The following is an 18,791-nucleotide window of genomic DNA, read 5'->3' on the forward strand; positions in this document are numbered from 1 at the left end:
CTGGATATTTCTATATATGTATAATTTATTGACCCTGAAAGTCTGGTGTGAAATCTTAAATATTTCTTTATAACATCAAATGTTAATGAGTATAAAATAATCAACTAATTGACTTCATCAGGCAGTCATCTGGAAACACAAGCAAACAGCCCTGTGGCTGTCAGCGTGTTTTGATTCAGACATTTCTGAGCTCTGATTGGTGCACAGAAATAAATCATCACATTTTCCAACTCTTTGAACCACTGAGAAAAGGAAAACACATACACACACACACCCACACACACACACACACACACACAAATATTCCCTTACAGTAGTTTCACAATGGAAAGGTTGAGTGACTGTCAATACATAGTTGTGAAACTCCAACTTAGAGACCATTCATAGAGACATGCCATTAGCATGTCATGCTAAAATCTACTCTCACAGAAGTGTGCCTGTCTTTAAGCAGCTCCTACACTTGTTAAGAATACTTGCTTGAGGCGTGTGATTAAAACATTTAAGATCCTGCCCTTTTTCTCTTTTCACAGTGACAAAAGGGATCATACGCCTGCAAGGTCATATCGGTCATTTGCCATTGTTCAGATCATGACGTTGATTTAAGCAGAAATGGCGTTTGACTCGAAAGGAACTTTGACTCTACTTGCCACGGAAATACTGACCAACCACCTACAAGTCTAGCTGTGGTTTCTGTGAGAGGCAGGACCATTTGACAGCCAACACGCCACCTGCATGCACATGAAACAAAATAGACATGAAACGCCTCTGTGCAGTTACCGGTACTTGAGCCAGTGTGCTTTCTCCTTCTAATAATAGTAATACGTTTTTTTCTGTATATCATCTCCTACGGATGACTTCAGTGCGAAGTGTATTCATCGTTACATGCATATCATCCTCAGCTGCAAGATACAATCCCCGAAAAAGATCATCTCAGAGTTGTGGTGAAGTGCTTTCAGGACAGATTCACAGTTCTTAAATTCATCATTTCTGAGCAGAAGACACAAACAGAGCTGCAGAGAGATAAAATAAGCACCTACATCTCTTTAGAGAACATGCTGTGTCTTCTGACTGAGAGCGGGGTTAACCACATGCAGACCTGAGGGGAGGGGAGGGTGAAGAAGAGGTTGCGATGAAACATCAGCTGAACAGTTCACATGAAAATTGAAAGTGCACTAAGTGCCAGCATGTGCAGGTGACAGAAGAAGGCAAGCATGGCAGCCGTACGGCGACTGAAATATGAAACGCTCTACACAATATAGCAGGAAACTTCTTGAGGATGTACGAGAGCTTCCTTTTTTCAAGCCCGGTTGGTATTTTGAGGTCTTAAGCAATATTTAGCGCCGTGCAGAGAAAGGAAGAGTTCACGAGTGAGGGAAGATTGCAACATGTGCAGAAGTGTGCCAATAGTGTAGAGGAGAGGATACAAGAACTAGCTGAGCCAGACTGACACATGTAAGTATCAGCCAATTTCATACCATCAATTAACTTGTCTTGAAGTGCTTTTCTAAATGTCTACTGACTTTTTGGTTCCAGTACTTTAAATGTATGTTTGATGAGCAAAATCTTTAATGAAACTCAAAATTTCTGTTAAAAATATCAGTATTGCATGTTTATATGCATGAAGTCATCAGCAGTCATTATCTCTTTTGTTCCCAGTGCGTCTAACTCACACACTGATCTGTCGTCTCTGTGCATGTATACAGACGGCTGTATGTGCACATAAACGCGTCCATATGTCTGTGTCCAGGGCGGTTCACAGTTCAGTCAATGGGACCACAGCCATCCCATGGAGGAGCAGCAGGAGGAGGCTGTCGCTGCTGGAGCAGCTGAGGGGCTGTCAGGAGGCCTGGTGCCCTGGGGCACCCTGGGATAGAGAGGAGGCCCACGCTGCCATCCGTGGAACACCTGCTGGGGTGAGCTTTTCCCCTCCTCACTGCTAAAATTAATCAATGAAGGAAACTGAACTTTCTTCAGTGATTTTCTACATGATGGCGAATAACATCTGGTGATTTACTTTTTTGGAGAATTCAGTGAAGTAAATCAGTCGCTGGTTCACACGTTCAAGGAAATTGTTTAAAACTTTTAAATCTAAGTTAAAAACTATTACATTTATTGAATGCATCATTTATCTTGACTATGGACTTGTGAGTGTCAACCTTCTGTGACAATATTTATCCTTTTTGGAGCCTGGTGTATTTTGTCACAATGAAATTTTTACAGAATTATGACAGAAATCCTCAATCCTTATAACCACTAAAAACGTATCAGCTGATCCTAAACGGACCAGTGGTCTACCACTTCGCCAAGTAGCTCTGCTTTGTCATATCCTTCAACATACAAGGGGTAAAATAACTCGTTGAGTTGTAGATATGGACATTTATGTGTTCATTTATCCTGTTTGTTTTTCGCTGACACATTGGACAGGTGAAAGAAGGTTGGTAATTCAAATAATCCTCCCCTTATAAGTATCCTAGCCAAGACCACCATATCCTATATCTTGTGAAACTAAGTATCCTCAAGCTTGACCTCAAACGAGTAGAGCGGACAAACAGAAGGGATGTCTGTTTGTTTCACTTACATTTTCATTCTCCCACTGAACACTGACATGCACATGAGAGTAGTTCCTTTTTTCTCTGTGACTATCTGATGACAGAGAGCCGAATGCAGAAGTAGCGCTGAATAAAAGTGTGCGCATATGAGGGAAATGACATTACAAAATGGATACGTCTGCAGCAAAGACTGAATGTGAGTAGGTCTGAGAAAAACATTAAAGCGCTCGCTTTTAATCTGAAATGCAAAACTCTAGCAGGCAGAAAATAAGTATTTAGTCATAGGAAATACATGAGAGTTTGTTTTTACTGCAGAAACCCTCACAGGAAAGCGTAGAGTTTGTACAAATACCATACAGCAGTGTACTTTTAACTGCGTCCCCCCTGGTGGTTGTAGGCCTGCGGATTTTGTTAAATTGAAATGCTAAACCAAAAAAAAAGTGAGTTTATTTCTGCTTGATGAGTTTCCAGCGCGACATCGTATGAATCTGTGACTTAATGTTGCCATTACAAATCAACTGAATATTTATTTCCTGTAATGTCTCCACTGCCCTGCTTTGTGTCTGTCTTTGAATTTTGGAGAAAACTTGTCTCTATTTCTGTTTACTCTCAGAATGAAAGCCACTTCCTTTGTGACTGTGTGTCTGTCTGTGTGTGTGTGTGCATTGTGTGTATAAATGCGTGGTAGTGTTTGAGAGCACAGCTGAATTCAGTTGTGGTGGTGTAACTAGATGACTGAACCGCTGCTTGGCTGTATTTGGGATTGCATGTGCTTAGTTTTACTCAAGTTAATCATGTCCCGACCAGCTGCCTTTCCTGTAAAAGTCACTGTCTTCCACAGGAGGGGATGAGATCAGATCAAGAGGCTCGACCAACAGAGCATCTACGCAGTTACAGCAAAGTTATCACCAGTGCACAAAAACGTTTTCAACTGTGGCTGTTAAAAGGATTATATTTTTGATATCTAATATCTTATGTGTAATTAAAAAATATGGCAGCATAAACAAACAAACCCACTTACCATCATTGGACTTTGATGAAAATGTTGCTGAACTCTGATTGGTGCATGGAGATATGTGACATCATCCTTTTCCGACTGAGCCCAAAAACCTTAAACCTGTGCTCACATAGCATCCCATTGTTCATCACCAAAAGATGAAGTGGAAAACAGGGTTTTTAGGACATTTTATTTACAGTATTTAATTTTTTTCATCCATCTACAATTAGTAACCTTTAATAATTGGTGACTCTTTTACAGATCATTTGCAAATCTGTTACAAATTGACCTATAGATTGTAAACTGAGTCTGCAGATATGAAGTTATGAGAGAGGAGACCACATCAGATATCTTATCATGTCAGCTTTAAGAGCAGGAACCAACCAGCAATTGTTAATGGTGGGAAATGACTTTCATGTCATCATGACAGATTCAAATCAATCCAGTCTTATCATGGAAACCCTGATGCACTGCTCATTTTTTACCACGCTTTGTCTGAAATCATCACTGTTCCTCTCCTTGCTGCTTGGTTGCCACTGAGCTGCGACGTAAAGCTTTCCAGCGTGACTGCTCAAGAGAAAACCTGCCCAACAAGTTTCCGTCACACTTCAGCTACTGAAATGAGTCATCGTGTGTCTCCCTCCAGAGTTTCCTGGTTGTTCGCGACTCTGCAACGTCTCAGCCCAGCCTGCTGTGTGTGTCCGATGGAGGAGAAAATGAAGCAGTGTTTGACCATAATATCAAAAGCACAGACACAGGAGGTATGGCCCAAACACATGCAGACACATTGGCTACATTACACATATACTTTCTCCTTCTGTGTGTTGCCGTTTGTGTGATGAGCTGTCACTTTGTCACTTTGTCACTTCTGGCGTTTGTTCTATGACTCAGTCTGTCCTCGGACACTGACTAGACCAGACATATAAATACTTGGTGCTGTTGAACTTGAGAGCAGGTAATCAGATACTCACTTCTTGGTTGCTCTCAAATGGCAGATTCTGGTTCCTGAAACTGTGAACTTTCTACCAGTTACACCCGTTGGTGCTACTTTTTCTTCTCTGCAGATGTATGCACTATAGATACAATGACAGGTTAAAGAGACAAGTGACCATTCTGAGCCAGAGTATCAGAAAATATCACACGTAATACTAATGAAGTTAGTGGGAAATTCCGCTTTAGACCTTCCTGGTTCAAGCTTCGGTGTGTTTCCAGGAATGTGTGTTTTGTTGTGAGACTAATTCTGCCCACTCTCTCTGTTTCCGTGCATCAGTCTTCCAGCTGGCCGAATCTCGTCTTTCTTTCTCTGACTTGGCTCAGCTCGTGCTCTTCTACTCTTTGACCAGGTAAGAACCTGCTGTAACTCTTAAGTTAAGTCATCTTACTGTCTTCAGGCCCATCTTTATGCTGAGGATTCCACTGTATATTGTATTGCGGACTCTGAGCAGCTGGCCATCGAGAACTTGCAGGTTTCTTCTAATGCTCTAAAGAAAGCTTGTATCAGTCTCAAGATGGATCTCCATGCATATCAAATAAATGAATGTTCTTTTCAAGATCAGAAAACGTAGATTATTGTATTATTGAATAAACTTTTCTTGCAATTTTGGATCACGGTGACGTCATTTGCAGCCCTTAAATTTATTACTGGTGACAGCTAAAATACTCATCACTGCATCTCCTACGATAAGGTCAGCTGGCAGTTCCTGTCTGACAGATGTAATGTTCACTGGTTTCGGTTTCTCTTTAAAGCCTTGACTGGAAAGTTACGATCACTTACTACTTCATGTACAACCCTGGTCAGTTTGGACCTCGCTCCAGTGAGTGGCTGGTTGCTCCGTTGCCTCTGCCAGGACTGATCCTGAGAAGACTTCTTTTAGTGTTATTGCTGCAGTCTATTGGAAGCTCTCACAGTATGAACTTAGACTAAATTCTCATGTATCACTTTGACGCTTTAGGTCTTTACTAATCAACTGTCCACTATCGGCTTGAAACTAGTTACAGGTGCAATATGTATGAATCGGTCAAATTAACACTCAAATAAGGGGATCATATATCATCGGAATAACAGCTAAGTGCTGCAAACTGTAGGTGTGGTGTGCATGTTAGCTGATTTAGCCGTGCAGCCAGCAGTTCAGAATGGGAGCATGTTAGCATGCTTACTTCAGTAGATGCAACACAATACATAGACAGCACAAGGTCAAAACGGCTATTTCTTCAAATTCTCTTGAAATTTTAGTACATTTTTGACTGATTCAACTAAAAGTGTCACATATAACCTCTTCGACCTACACTGTTGTTGTTTTATATGTTTATATTTCTATTCTAATCTGGTTTGCTTTCTGTTTATTTGCTTGTTGTTGATGTTGAGGTTTAAATTAATGAATTTGCTGTTTGTGATTTAGCCTCCATTTTAACGCTGGGCTTCTCAAACATCTTATTAGCAAATACATGTGCCATTACCATATTACAGTAAATGTCAAAGCTAACCAGCTAAAGCCTGCAGTGCACATTAGCACCAACATTGCTACGATTATCTGACTAATTATAGACTTGGACTCCAAGAAAGTCTAAGTCTCTTATCTGTATGGGCTTTTCTAATACCACATCCTTACAGTACCAGTACATCTTCATATTTTAAATTAATTTGAAAGCCTAATCAACATTGTGGCCACTTGAAGATCTGCGCAGACCTCTTGTTTCCATTTGTTCAGTGCTTTTATTTGATCTCTGTCATGTACTCCTCTGTATCAGGGATGTGTTGGCTGTTTGTCTTTCCATTCCTTGCTGGATCTATGGTGTAACCGACAAGAACAAAGACCGCCTTGCTCAACTTGAACCAAGTGAGTTCTTCCACCTCGGTTGTTTCCTGTCTCATCTCAACTCCTGTGAGCCATGTCACAAATACAAAACCAGGAGGACATTTTTGAAGAGCTGCCTTATTCATACAACCCCTCTCTCTAATGCAGAAACTTGGCTCTTCACACCCCCCGACCAGCACGCGGATGAAATGACCCAGAGGGAGCCAAGCAGCGTAATGTGCTCCATACAGGTATATAGTCTGTGTGTGTGTGTAAAAGTACAGGTGATGTTAAGATACTGTATAAGAGCATGTGTTCAAAAGGGAAACACTTCTGATTTCCTTGTGTTTGCAAGCAAGGCAGCATGTCCTATTGCAAAAGCCACCCATTTTTCAAGAAAGTTTCACTTTTTTAAATCACCGCTTTAGTCTCTTTCAGCTCATTGTTTTGTTTTGTATTTTTGTCCTGTTCTTAATGTGTCCTAAATAGACACATTCTTGCCTGATTCAAGACTGCAGTGTTGTGTTTTTTCCTTAGTTGACTTCCACAAATGGGGCCCTGTGTATCATCAATCCCCTCTACCTCCGTGAACATGGAGATGATTGGCTGACCAACAGGGCGACTGCAGCACAGTCCGCCACACAGCCATCAAATTACAGACGCGAGCGACGCCTCAGCACCACCAGAACATGGGCAGGGGCGGGGTTACAAAGTAAACGAGCCATCTCGTTGGACCAGGCACCCTCTGCTGCTGATACGGAGAGTTCTGGTGAGGATGTGACGTAGAACATAATTTTTTCGAAGACGAAAACTTAGACATGGATATCTTAGAACCTTGTCTTAATCTTTTTTTAAACACAAAGGCAAACTCATGCAGTTGCATTTGAAAGTTTGGGGAAATTAAGAGCAAGGAAAAGTGGATTCCTCAGTGTGCTCTATGTGCTCCATAATGGATTAAATATTATAATTCATAATGTTTGGTGCTCATAATCCACGTTTTTCCTGTTCCAGGTCTAACCAGAGCCAAGTCAGCTGATTCACCAAATTGCCCACCAACCCCGTCACCTACAGTGTCTTCTGCCGGGGTGGTTCTCAGGAGGCCCAGTAAAGATTCCTCCTCCAACCTTCCTCAAAGAGAGAGTACAGAGAGCCTTCCTCCATCTACTCCCTCCACCCCTGGAAGCCGAAACAGCACAGTGTTTGAGCCACAGCCCCACGGCAGCCCTGTGCCTCAGTCTCCTCACAGGGTGTCCTGGATTGAAGATGGAGTCTGGCTACCCCCGCCGAGGCCCTCCTCTCTGCTACAGCCGCCGTCGCTGGAGCTCGACTCGCTGTCAATCAGCAGCATAGAGGAAGAGCAGGAGTCCCAAACGCCGAGTCCTAACCCGCACTACCCTTGTGCTCACCGGTTGGCTGACAAGGTCATACATCGGCTGTCGGCGGTGGGTCAGGCTATCGGCGGGCTGGTGAGTCAGAAAAAAAGACTAACCAATCGTGTTCAGGAGCTGAGTGAGCGGAAAGGTGAGCCGTTTGCAGAGGCGGTGAAAGAGTTTGTGGAGATGGTGCTGAAGAGAAGCGCTGATCCCAGTGGAGTCACGGGAAGTGAGTTCTTACAGGAAGTGAGGTCATCGCTCACTTCACTGAAGGAGACTCTGCTGGACTGCCAAGAAATCCAGACGTTGTTGGACAGCATTACTGACATGAATGATGCAGAGATAGGTGAGAGTGTAATTGACATAAAATGTGTTACTATCATGAACCTCAGTAGATTAATGTTAAGTGCTCTTCTAATTCCTCCTCACACACCTTTTGACCCTCTTGTAGAGTCCTTGGTAGAGCTATCACTGCACAAGGTGGCTCTGAAGCCTGTCTCCACACAACTCTACTCCTGCATACTTTCCTCCCGGACTGAAGACGGTAGCTTCAAGTGTCTCCAGAACAACCTGCGCGTGCTGGAGAAGAAGGGGATAGAGGAGCTAGGGGGGTCGGCTGGAGTTGGAGTTCCTGACTCTGCCACCCTGGAGCGGATCCAGCAGAGGTGGACTAGTGTGCACGAGGCCTACTCACCGAACAAAAAGGTCCAGATCCTGCTCAAAGTCTGCAAGAGCATCTATCACAGCATGAGTGCTAATGCTAGCTCAGGTAACCAGGCAATTTTTGAATTTTTGAATTTTTTTATTTATTTTATTTTTTTATAATTAATTCTTCTTTAACTTGGCACCTTGTTTGTCTGTGAATTAAGTCCACATTCTCCTCTCCTGCAGGAAAAGTGTTTGGGGCAGATGATTTCCTGCCCTGCCTGACGTGGGTGCTGCTCCGTAGTGATGTGTTCACCTTACAGCTAGACACAGACTACATGATGGAGCTGCTGGACCCTACACAGCTGCAGGGAGAGGGTACGGCAGATTTGATCACACACAATTTTGACAGATTGTACTATTTTCTATTGAGTGATTCATTATGTCCTGCGCTGCTGTGCTGTGATCGGCTGGTACCTGTCGTTCTAGAAAGCTTTCCAGGTGATGTATAAAAAATCCCAGTGGATGATTTGGTCAGCCACTGGACCTTCAATCAAGGGTCAGATACTCTCTATCCATTGAACAACACTGTCTTCCTTTTTTTAGACTTACAGGTAGTTGAATTATTATTTTCAGTTTCATTTTGGTTAGATTTAGGCTACAAAACAACTGTGTCAGGTTTAGGAAAAGATCGTAATCTGGGTTGAAATAGGCCCTTTCCCACCCGTATCAAAGCATCAGGTACTACCCAATCACAGCACAGCAGGGCGGAACTTGGCGGAACACTCATGGGGAAATGATAAGGTGGACAGATTCACTAATAGGCTGATGACATGTTGGCTCAAGTGGAGAGATGGATACATGTTTGAATTAAAACACTTTGCACCACGCAAGCTAGTTCTTAGGCAGACCACAAGTAACTCCCAGATGTAGCTGTTGCTGTTGTAACTGACAAAACTACTGTTAGCTTGCAAAAGTATGTATCATCCATTTATCCGACTCAACATTTTACGAATTGCTGTTTATCATAATGTCAAGTAAAATATTTTGAATGGAATTCCACCAAAAGAACACAATCGACTTCAAATTACAGAATATGCCAGTAACGTTTTGATAAATGACCAAATTACACAGACTAGGCTAGCATAATCAGATTTTTCTCGCTCATTCTAAACTGCACAAACACCACTCACACCAAAACACACATATTTCTGTTTCACATGAAGAATAAAAAATGAATACTGACACTTCCCAGCTAATTCACTGCTAAAGTCTTAAGCAAGATTAAGTAAATGGATGATTTGAATGTAGCTTGTCGTCACTTAAATTTTGGAAGGAATCTAAACACAGTATAAGATAGCTGGTGCAACTCAATTCTCATCTCCAAAATGGAGATTTGGATGTGACTGCCAATTTTGTTCAGTTAATAAATGAATGAATGAATAAAACAATTAGATAATGCTACACTTTACAATTCACAGACTTTCTTTCTTTCCCTATCCCCTATATCAACAGGTGGCTACTACCTGACAACTCTATACGCCTCTCTTTACTACATCAGCAGCTTCCAGCCACGACTGCCCGCCCGTCAGCTCAGTGTCGAAGCCCAAAAGTCTCTCAACCAATGGCATCGCAGGCGCACCCTGCACTGCAACCAATCGCGCCGCAGCAAGCACAGGCGTACCATTCGCAGGTTGACGAGGGTCGCGCAGAACTTAGAAAGTGAAAGTACAGAGGACAGTGGGAAAGAATCTGATTCCGTTAATACTGCTGCATCACAGAGGCAGACCGAAGGCACCACGGAGGATCTGCAAGAGACAAGCAGCGAACGAGGAGCTGAGGACAAATCACAGACGTCCGCTCCAGCATCGGACTGTAATCATAGTGACAGAGTAAGGAAAAAACAGGATGAGGGACTGACTCTATGTACAGTGGGGGAAGAGAACCACATAGGGTTGTGACTGAGAGAGGATGAAGGATGGACCTGAGAAGCAAAGAATAACAACCTGTTAACAACACCTTTTTTGACCATTTAGACATGGTCAGGGTAACCAAACAGTGTTCTCAGTGGGTCAAACTCTCCATGCCACATAAACCAACCTCACGTTTTTTCTTCTGTAGAGGTGAAAAGAAGATGAGGGAGCTTTTGATTAATGCCAACCTGAAGGTGGAGACTCCTCTCCTGAGGTGAACCTGAGGGTCTTTTTGAAAGGGATGCAGAAATATTTGTACTTTTCTAAAAATGTCAGCTTCTTGTCTTGCAAAATACTGGATTTTATTTTTATTTACTTCCACATAGGTCTAAAATCTTTTCAAATTAAAGCTGCTTTAAGCATCATTTTAGCTAACTTCCCATCTGTTTTGCAGTGTTTTTTGACAGCTCTCTTTGCCTCCTTCTTTTCTTCAAGTTTTTGTCATCATTTGGTCTGTTTGGTAGTATAAGCCGCCACCTGGAGCACAGGAATTGGTTCCTCTTCTTGTTCCACCATTGATTCCAGGAGGATCCTGCTCTCGGCCTGTTGACCGGCAGACAGGACCGCTTCTTTCTGGAGTTCTCTGTTGTGATTGGATAAAGTGGGCAGGGTTACCAGAAACTGTCTTTTCTCTTTTACTGCACAACCAGAAGGTGCAGAGACTTGGGTTGCTGACCAAACACTCTATAACACTGATTACTGTTGTATAATAGAGCTATTTAACACTTATCTTAATTAATAAATAATGCTTAAGGCAGCTTTAAAACATTGGGGAGACAGAAATCAGTTTTTATTAAGTCCATGCTGAGGCAATAACTTGTGTCTAGGGGCCACAGTTGGAGATTGCTCCATTTTACGTGTTCTTGTTGGTTAGGAAGCACTGGCCTTGATTAGCCCAAATGTTACATCATTGTTTTATTGTAAAGAAGAGAGGAGTTTGTTCATAAGTTGACAATTGTTCCCCCACAGCTGATACCTGGGTTTACATCTAATAATTCATCACACTGGTCAATTACTAATATATTGCTAGTCATCAGCCTTCAATCCACTGTTTCCTTTGAAATGTGGTAAACATAAGCTTACAGTGATGTTATTTGAAGCAAGAGATCTGTCGCCTTGTGTTATTAAATAAATTGTCATGACTGGTGGAGTTTGTGTTTGGATACTGCGCAACACGAGATGGAAATCCTTTCATATGCTGATTACATTCAACTCATGTCATTTCTGATTTGTAATTTTGTTAAGTGCAAAAAGAGTAAATTCATAAGGTTTTAATAAAACAGTGCTGCTCGCTAAAAGGAGAGTTTATGTTGGTATTACAGTCACCAGATGGACAGAAGTCAACATGCGTGACTTCAGTGTCTGCTGGATGTGTAGGTAGGCAGCTGCTTGCGAGCCTTTTAACACATTAATCGAAGGACAGGTGTGTCTTTTCTGCTTCTCCCCAAGTGCCACGAAAAGGTTTAAAAATTAAGATTTAAGTCATCATCACTTTTTTTAGCCTGATGTCACAGTACCCTTGTTTTAGTGTTACTAAGCCTTTTAATGCAGGCAGGGGCATGTCCTGAGTGTCAGTGCTGTTTTTCTGTACTTTGAAGAAACTCTTGTCTTGACTTTTAATATGAAACCAAGTGGATCAGGACAAAGAAAAAAAACATGTTCACGTTATGTAGTAGAGCTTCTCAAGAGATCCCAGAACAGCAAAAAAAGCAGCCTACCATTGGACCACCAGGGGGCAGCATTAAACCACCTTAAGTTGTAGAGCCTGTAGTAACTGCTTGTGTGTATATATATATATATATATATATATATATATATATATATATATATATATATATATATATATATATATATATATTTATATTTATATATATATAAAAATCAGAATATGTTCATGCTGTTTTTGAAAAGAGAAACTATGTCAACAAGTGCTGTGACACGTGTGGGTGGTGGGTCCCTGCAGACATGCCTCTGCACATGATGATACCCACACAACACTGACTGCAGTAGTCACACTTTAGAAAGTTACTATGCATGTGTTGTGGGTTCACAGAAGTCAAACTGACATCATAGAATTAAGCACGGAAATAAGTTGAAGTAGCTGTTGTAGTCGCTGTTGAGGCTAAAGCACCAATATGGGACTGCATGAAGGAGATGAATATGAAGCTCTGGAGAAGTTGAAATGGCAGCTTAAGTTTAGGGACCTTAGATGAAAATTCATAGTTCAGAATTAATTGAGTATTTGAGGTTCTTGAAAATGACAGTTGAAATGTAAAGAATCTCAGGGGGTGAGGTGGCCAGATGTAAAGACTCTTGAAGCAACATTATGTAGATGTTGGAATTTTGTGCCATTTTCTGTACCATCAAAATTATTTTGAAGCTGTTATTTTAAGGTAGAAAAGTTACATAATGTTGCTTCAAACACATGTAGTTTATGTAGCAGTCGAAGTTGAAGTTTAGTGATTTGAAGTTGCAGTGGAGATGTAAGCATATGTAACCTTTGAAGCAACAGTTAGATGTAAAATCAGGAGGTCAGGTTGAATGACATGACATGACAAGCAGCAGTGGTGAAAGAGGAATTAGAATCTGACAAACAGATGAAGTGGCTGTTTAAATGCACACAGTGGAGTACATTCAAATTAAATGTTGGAGTGGCAGCTGAAGTTGAAGGAGGAAAAACCTTAGCTACCGCTGAGATGAGGCGCTTGAGAGCGTGCATGAAGTCACATCCTTTGTGTGACTGTCCCTTTAAAACCAACCCGAGTCCCTCACAAAGAAATCCACAGTCCAGCAGCAGCGTTAAACAACTCAAACAAATTGTCCGCAGGCTCTCCATAGATGTTAGAAAAGGACGGGGAAGGTGTCATTTTTCATGTCACATTAAAATCTTCTCACATATGGGCAATAAAAACTGATCAATATGTTTGAATTGCCACAAATTGTAACATAGAGCCTCTTCAAGGTTGACATTCTTCCTGTTATATACATTCTATGTATATGTTATGTAGTTTTGTTTTATTTTTTTGCCATTACTTTTAACATCCTGTAAGTTCAAATGTTACCAAAATAGTTAATGAATGCACATACATCAGGCATGTACACGTGTAAATAGTTATATGGGCCTCTTATGTAAATGTCCACACAGACACAGACTCAGCTTCATGTACACACACATATGGAACCGTATCATCGCTGCATTCTAAATGACCCAGCCAATCAAATTTGCCTAATGAGACATCTGGCATTCTGCCTGCATGTGGATGTCAAGCCCAGAAACAGCTGGGCCTTTGCACACACACACACACACACACACACACACACACACACACACACACACACAAACATTCCCTTTCTCCTCTCACAATTTATCAGTGATGTCAGATCTTGTGGAAGACTGAAAGAAACACAGAGAAACACTCTTGATCACACATTTATTGAAAACACACACACACACACACACACACACACACACACACACACACACAAACACACACACACACACACACACACACACACAGAGCAAAATTTTGGAAAGCGACGAGGGAGGAGCCTCAGTTTATACTGGCCAATGAGTGTCACACACTCATTCTCTCACACACAGTTCTTTCACACATGTGATATATTATGCATACATGAGTGTGTGTAACGCACTCACCAAGGCCATAAATTAGATATATGGCGGTGGTGGCGGCAAGGGAGGAGGGGGTCCGCAGAGAAGAGAAGAGGAGTGTGTGTATTTGTGTGTATGTGAAATGAGGAGGGGGGGCACAGATGGCTGTGGCCTGAGGCGGTTGAGGTACTGCAGCTCAACATGGAGACTGCAACACACACACACATACACACACACACACACACACACACACACACACACACAGAAGATTAAGTGTGGGGGGGCTGTTCACATACAGTATACAAACACATGAACACACACTGTATAGAAGGGGACAAAGAGCCACATACAGAGCCAACATACATTGATATTATTTTCTCCATATCAGAAATGAAGAAAACTTACAACTATTACGAATCAATTAATTGATAAAGAAGAAAACAGAGTTTGGTGAAAAACATGTCAGAAAAAAACAATTGATTAACAATAATTCAGTGTTACAGCATAATATATAATATTTAGACATTTACTGAGTACTTAACATCATACGTAAAGTAAAAACGGAGTATAAAGTAATTTCATTGAGCTAGTTTTAATAGTATAGCTATGTTAACTTAAACTGGCACTGAATGAGAAAAGTAAGTAAAAAAAAAAAAAACAGCAACAACAAAATGAATACAAGTGGTTTTTGCTTGTAGAACGTAAAAGAAAAATATGAACATTTTATAAAAATAAGTCCCATAATCTTACTAAAATGCTCCTCTCTAGGATAAATATGTCTTACATTAGAAGAGATATTTTTGACTACTGTGATTCTGAGTTTTTGCAGTACATTACAGAAATTAGTTTTGCCTTTGTCATATTAAACCTCTACTTTGCCATATTGTATTGTCCCGTTTTTCTCTAAACACACCAAAGACGCCCTGGACTGCTTCACTTTAAACTTAGTAATCGACTCTGGTCAGTTTGGATGAAGTGCTGCCTTGTCCTCATATCTCACCAGTTGTACCCTATAATACATAAGTGTCTTTGTCCTTATTGTGGCCTGTCACCATCCAGCAGCTTGCCTCTGTCACGGCTCGTTCACGCGCTACAGCACAATAAAACTTTCGCCCATTCTCTGTCACCCTTTTGCATTCCCTCTCTCTGTCATTTAGTTTCTCTCTGCTCCTCTTCCTTTCACCGCTGCATTCCCCCGTTCCCTCCGCCTCTCTCTCTTTTACCCCTAACTCCTCTTACCCCACGGCCCCTCCCTCTCTCCCACTTGTCTGAACTCTGACAGGTGTGTAATTGAATGATTAATGACCACCAGAGTGAGCCCCCCCCTCTGACGGACACACACTTTATGCTAAAATGGAATTGTGCATATTTATGCGTGCACAAATTCATGCGCTGACACACACGGACATGCACATTTCCACTTTACACATGTGTATTCATTTTGCTTCAACAGCCCAAATGGTCAAATTCAAACCAGTAGGACTCCTGAAATGATTGAGACATTATAAGGAGTGTACCAATACACACTGAATGCAATATGTATTATACTGCACAGGGCCAACCCTGCACAAGTGCTGCAATGGAGCACATTTTAAAATGACAATCACTGTTGTCATTTTAACAAAATGTTTCACCCAGTGTGATGTAATGAAAAACATTTCCCCCAAAAACATGTTTTTTGCTTCAGTCATCGTCTCGAAAATTCAGACAAAACCTCACACCTGTGATTTGTGAGGTTGTTAGAATGAATCACGCTGCAGTGCCACACACTCCACCTCCCTACAATATATTCTCTTCTAACCACAGTATACAAACATTGAAACACAATCCACATAAATGCATTCAAGCACTTTCTCCCTCCCGTTTCCCCTCTCCTCTTCATTTGTCAGCATGAAGTCAACAGATTTTATGCAGTCTAATTCCCACCGTCTAATGGAGTCTGAGCTGGGGAGAGAAAAGGTTGGCAATCTATCTGAACCAATCATAAGCTGAGGCTATGACTATGAATTATGCTGTGTGAGTGCGGGCTGTACACTGATGTATGAATAAAGTATGTGTTGTTGATTTTTCGGCTGAGATCCCAGCCTGGCTTGTGATGTTGCAGGTTTATACGTTTTAGGAGCATTGTTTTTCAAATGGAGCCGTTATACAGCAGAGCAACAGGTCCAGCTGTTGTTAGAACAAATAATTTGTGGAGTCAGACAGATCTTGGCTGATACTGATATTGATACTCAACTGAATCTTTTAGAAATTACATTAATATCCTACTAAGTTGTTGGGCCAACTACACTTTCTTCTGAAATGTAATTACTGCCTTTATCATGATCACTGGCAATGTTTATTTCCAGTGAGGGAAGTGCTACATTTTTGTATTGCCAGCGAGTTGCATGGAGATGGTCGGTGTGAATGGTGGGCGTACAAAATGCAAGACTGTGTTTGGCATCCTAATTTGCTTGTAAATAAGCAACAAAAACCTTTTGGCTTGGGGAAAATGTCATGGTTTAGGCTAATACTGAAAAAAGTGGACAGTACTGACATTTTCTGTATTGAACCAAGAACACCATCTTTCCCAATGTGAAGTGCCAACAGTGATTATAATGAACCATACAAAGACGTGGTTCGACCTCAAAGATTTAACTGAACAGCTACAGTGAAGATTTCAGCTTTAAAAAGGGTGTTAATAACCTATTTTCAAATCAGTTTGGTAGATGATAACTGAATGTTAATTTCTGGGTCCCTTAAAAGAACGATCACAAAATCCAAAACTTACAATTTGCTGAGATTTTTAAGTGTAAAGTCACATAATCTCAATACACTTTACAAAAAGGGTAGTCTATCACTTTGGTCCAGACTGAAACACCTCAACAAAGATGTCTCAAAAATGAATGGTTTAGATTTAGATTTGAATGCTTCATAGGGGGAAAAAAATCCATTGGAAACAATCCTTTTTCTCCATTTGTCTTTCTTTTATGTTCTGATGAAAGATTTCAGGTAGGATATTAAAAGTCTAAAGCAACATACTTAACATGAATTATGGACAGTGTATGTGTGTGTGTGTGTCTGCGTGTGTGAAGAGTCCTAAACGTGACCATACTTGTATCTCTAGGAATTATTGGTTTTATCATGTATTGAAAAACACAAATTAAAACGTACCGATGTCTTTTTCACAAAGAGCTTTGTGGTAAACTAGTGTTCACCTTCGTGCCTTCAGATGTAGAAAGGGCTTGGACGAAGACAAAAGTTGTTATACTCTTTTACAAGACATATTACATGCTGTGAAAAGAGAGTGGTGCAGAGGTGAAAGAGTAAAAGTGAGAGGCACATACTGACCAACGTGTCCTAGAAGAGAGTGTGTGGACGGACAAAGAGAAATGAAAAGTGGAGGGGTGCTGGGGTCAGGACCTTTGTGCCAGGGAGAACAGCCATTTCCTGTTGACCTCCATTTGCACTCTGGCCTCTGACCCCCCCCCCCCCCGCTCCAGGCCGAATGGGGGCAGGGTGGGGGGTATTCAGCGTTTGTTGTGCGTTTGGAGTGCTGTGGGTGGATGTAGGCTGGCAAAAGGTGGAATTACGTATGGATGTTTGGGGACTGACAGGATGCAGTTCAGAGAAGAGGGGAAGGTTTTGGATAGGATGTGTACGTCAGGAGCTGTGGGGGGAAAGGTCAGGACAGAAAACAAAGAGGTTGTTTAAGTTTTGTAGTGTTCGTACATTGTTGACTCATGATGTTTATCTTAATTTCTGGTGATGAGCAAGAAGGATGTGAGCGCTGGAAAAGAAGCCACAAGGAGCTCTGGGTCTGTCCTGTGAAGCAGTGAAGAAAAAATGTTTCCTCCCTGTGATAATCCAGCCTGTGTGACAGATCACTGCAGCTGCAGCCTGAGGCCTCTGTCAGAGTTTAACCGATAGTCAGTGGAGGGGACGGAGTGACGTGACATATGATTGTATGAAAGAGGGAAGATTACACTATTTGTCAAGAAGAGGTCCTGTAAAGTGAGTGGCTTGGATAGTTGTTTATTATAAGCGTTTGAACATCTCATGAAGGGCCCAAGATGTTCCTGAGTGGCTGAGTGGAACGGATTATTGTAAATTAAGAAACACACAAGCTGTTTTTTAATAATTTCTGCTTCCTGTTTGTTCTGTTTTGTTTTGTTTTGGGGTTGTTGTTTTTTTCATCTCTGATGGTGTCGTTTGAAATGTGTTGTGTGTCATTACACCATATGCTGCATATCATACTGATGTTTATAATTAATTGTAATCCTTAGGTAGAAGCAAGTAGAGAGAATGGGGAAAGAAAACAAACATCTACCTGGATTGGTAAAAGTTACAAGTTAGAATGATATGCCCACTCTACTGTGTTTCACAAAATTGCAAATCTGCAAAATAAAGCATTTTGCTCATAAATGACCAATGTATACATGTTCTGTCTAACATAAAATTTAGACATTTTCTGTGTCCCAATTCCTCAGTAGATATGATAAAATGATATATCGGTCAGTGAGGCAAGATCACTTCTTTTGAATGCTTTTTTATTTTATTTTTTTACTTTAATAAAAACAGTGTTTAGTAAACATTTTCTTTCTGGCACTTAGTGCAAACCCACATTTGTTACGTATTGTCCAATGAAATATAGTTACTACGTTGAGCACTATTTTTAACCAAACATCAGATTTCCACAGGCATCATTTAGCACAGGCGCATTCTTGTTAGCTTTAGAAACAGGCAGGCTTAATGGTGTAGCTGAAGAGCGAAGATGGCAAGATTTAAGTCCATTGTATATTTCAATAATAATTCGTACTGGTGTCAAATCAACTATCATTTTAAATAATCAAGGGAGTACCACACGCTT

At 41.2% G+C, this 18,791-nt stretch overlaps 1 protein-coding gene across 2 annotated transcripts; it reads left to right on the forward strand.

Moving 5' to 3' along the window:
- Window positions 1–4: 4 nt before the first annotated feature.
- rinl (Ras and Rab interactor-like) lies at window positions 5–11,482 on the forward strand. 2 transcript variants are annotated; one of them, XM_037120512.1, is made up of 11 exons: window positions 5–1,452; window positions 1,704–1,913; window positions 4,193–4,307; window positions 4,817–4,889; window positions 6,295–6,383; window positions 6,510–6,592; window positions 6,879–7,110; window positions 7,353–8,060; window positions 8,166–8,483; window positions 8,606–8,737; window positions 9,875–11,482. In XM_037120512.1, exons 2-11 carry the CDS (start codon window positions 1,734–1,736, stop codon window positions 10,318–10,320), a joined length of 2,376 nt encoding a protein of 791 aa, XP_036976407.1. In that variant the 5' UTR covers window positions 5–1,452; window positions 1,704–1,733; the 3' UTR covers window positions 10,321–11,482. The 2 variants fall into 2 exon arrangements, with proteins under 2 accessions (XP_036976407.1, XP_036976416.1); XM_037120521.1 differs by having other exon boundaries at window positions 1,748–1,913.
- Window positions 11,483–18,791: the final 7,309 nt, after the last annotated feature.

The sequence above is a fragment of the Acanthopagrus latus genome, chromosome 2 (genome assembly GCF_904848185.1).
Source record: "Acanthopagrus latus isolate v.2019 chromosome 2, fAcaLat1.1, whole genome shotgun sequence".
Lineage (NCBI taxonomy): Eukaryota > Metazoa > Chordata > Actinopteri > Spariformes > Sparidae > Acanthopagrus > Acanthopagrus latus.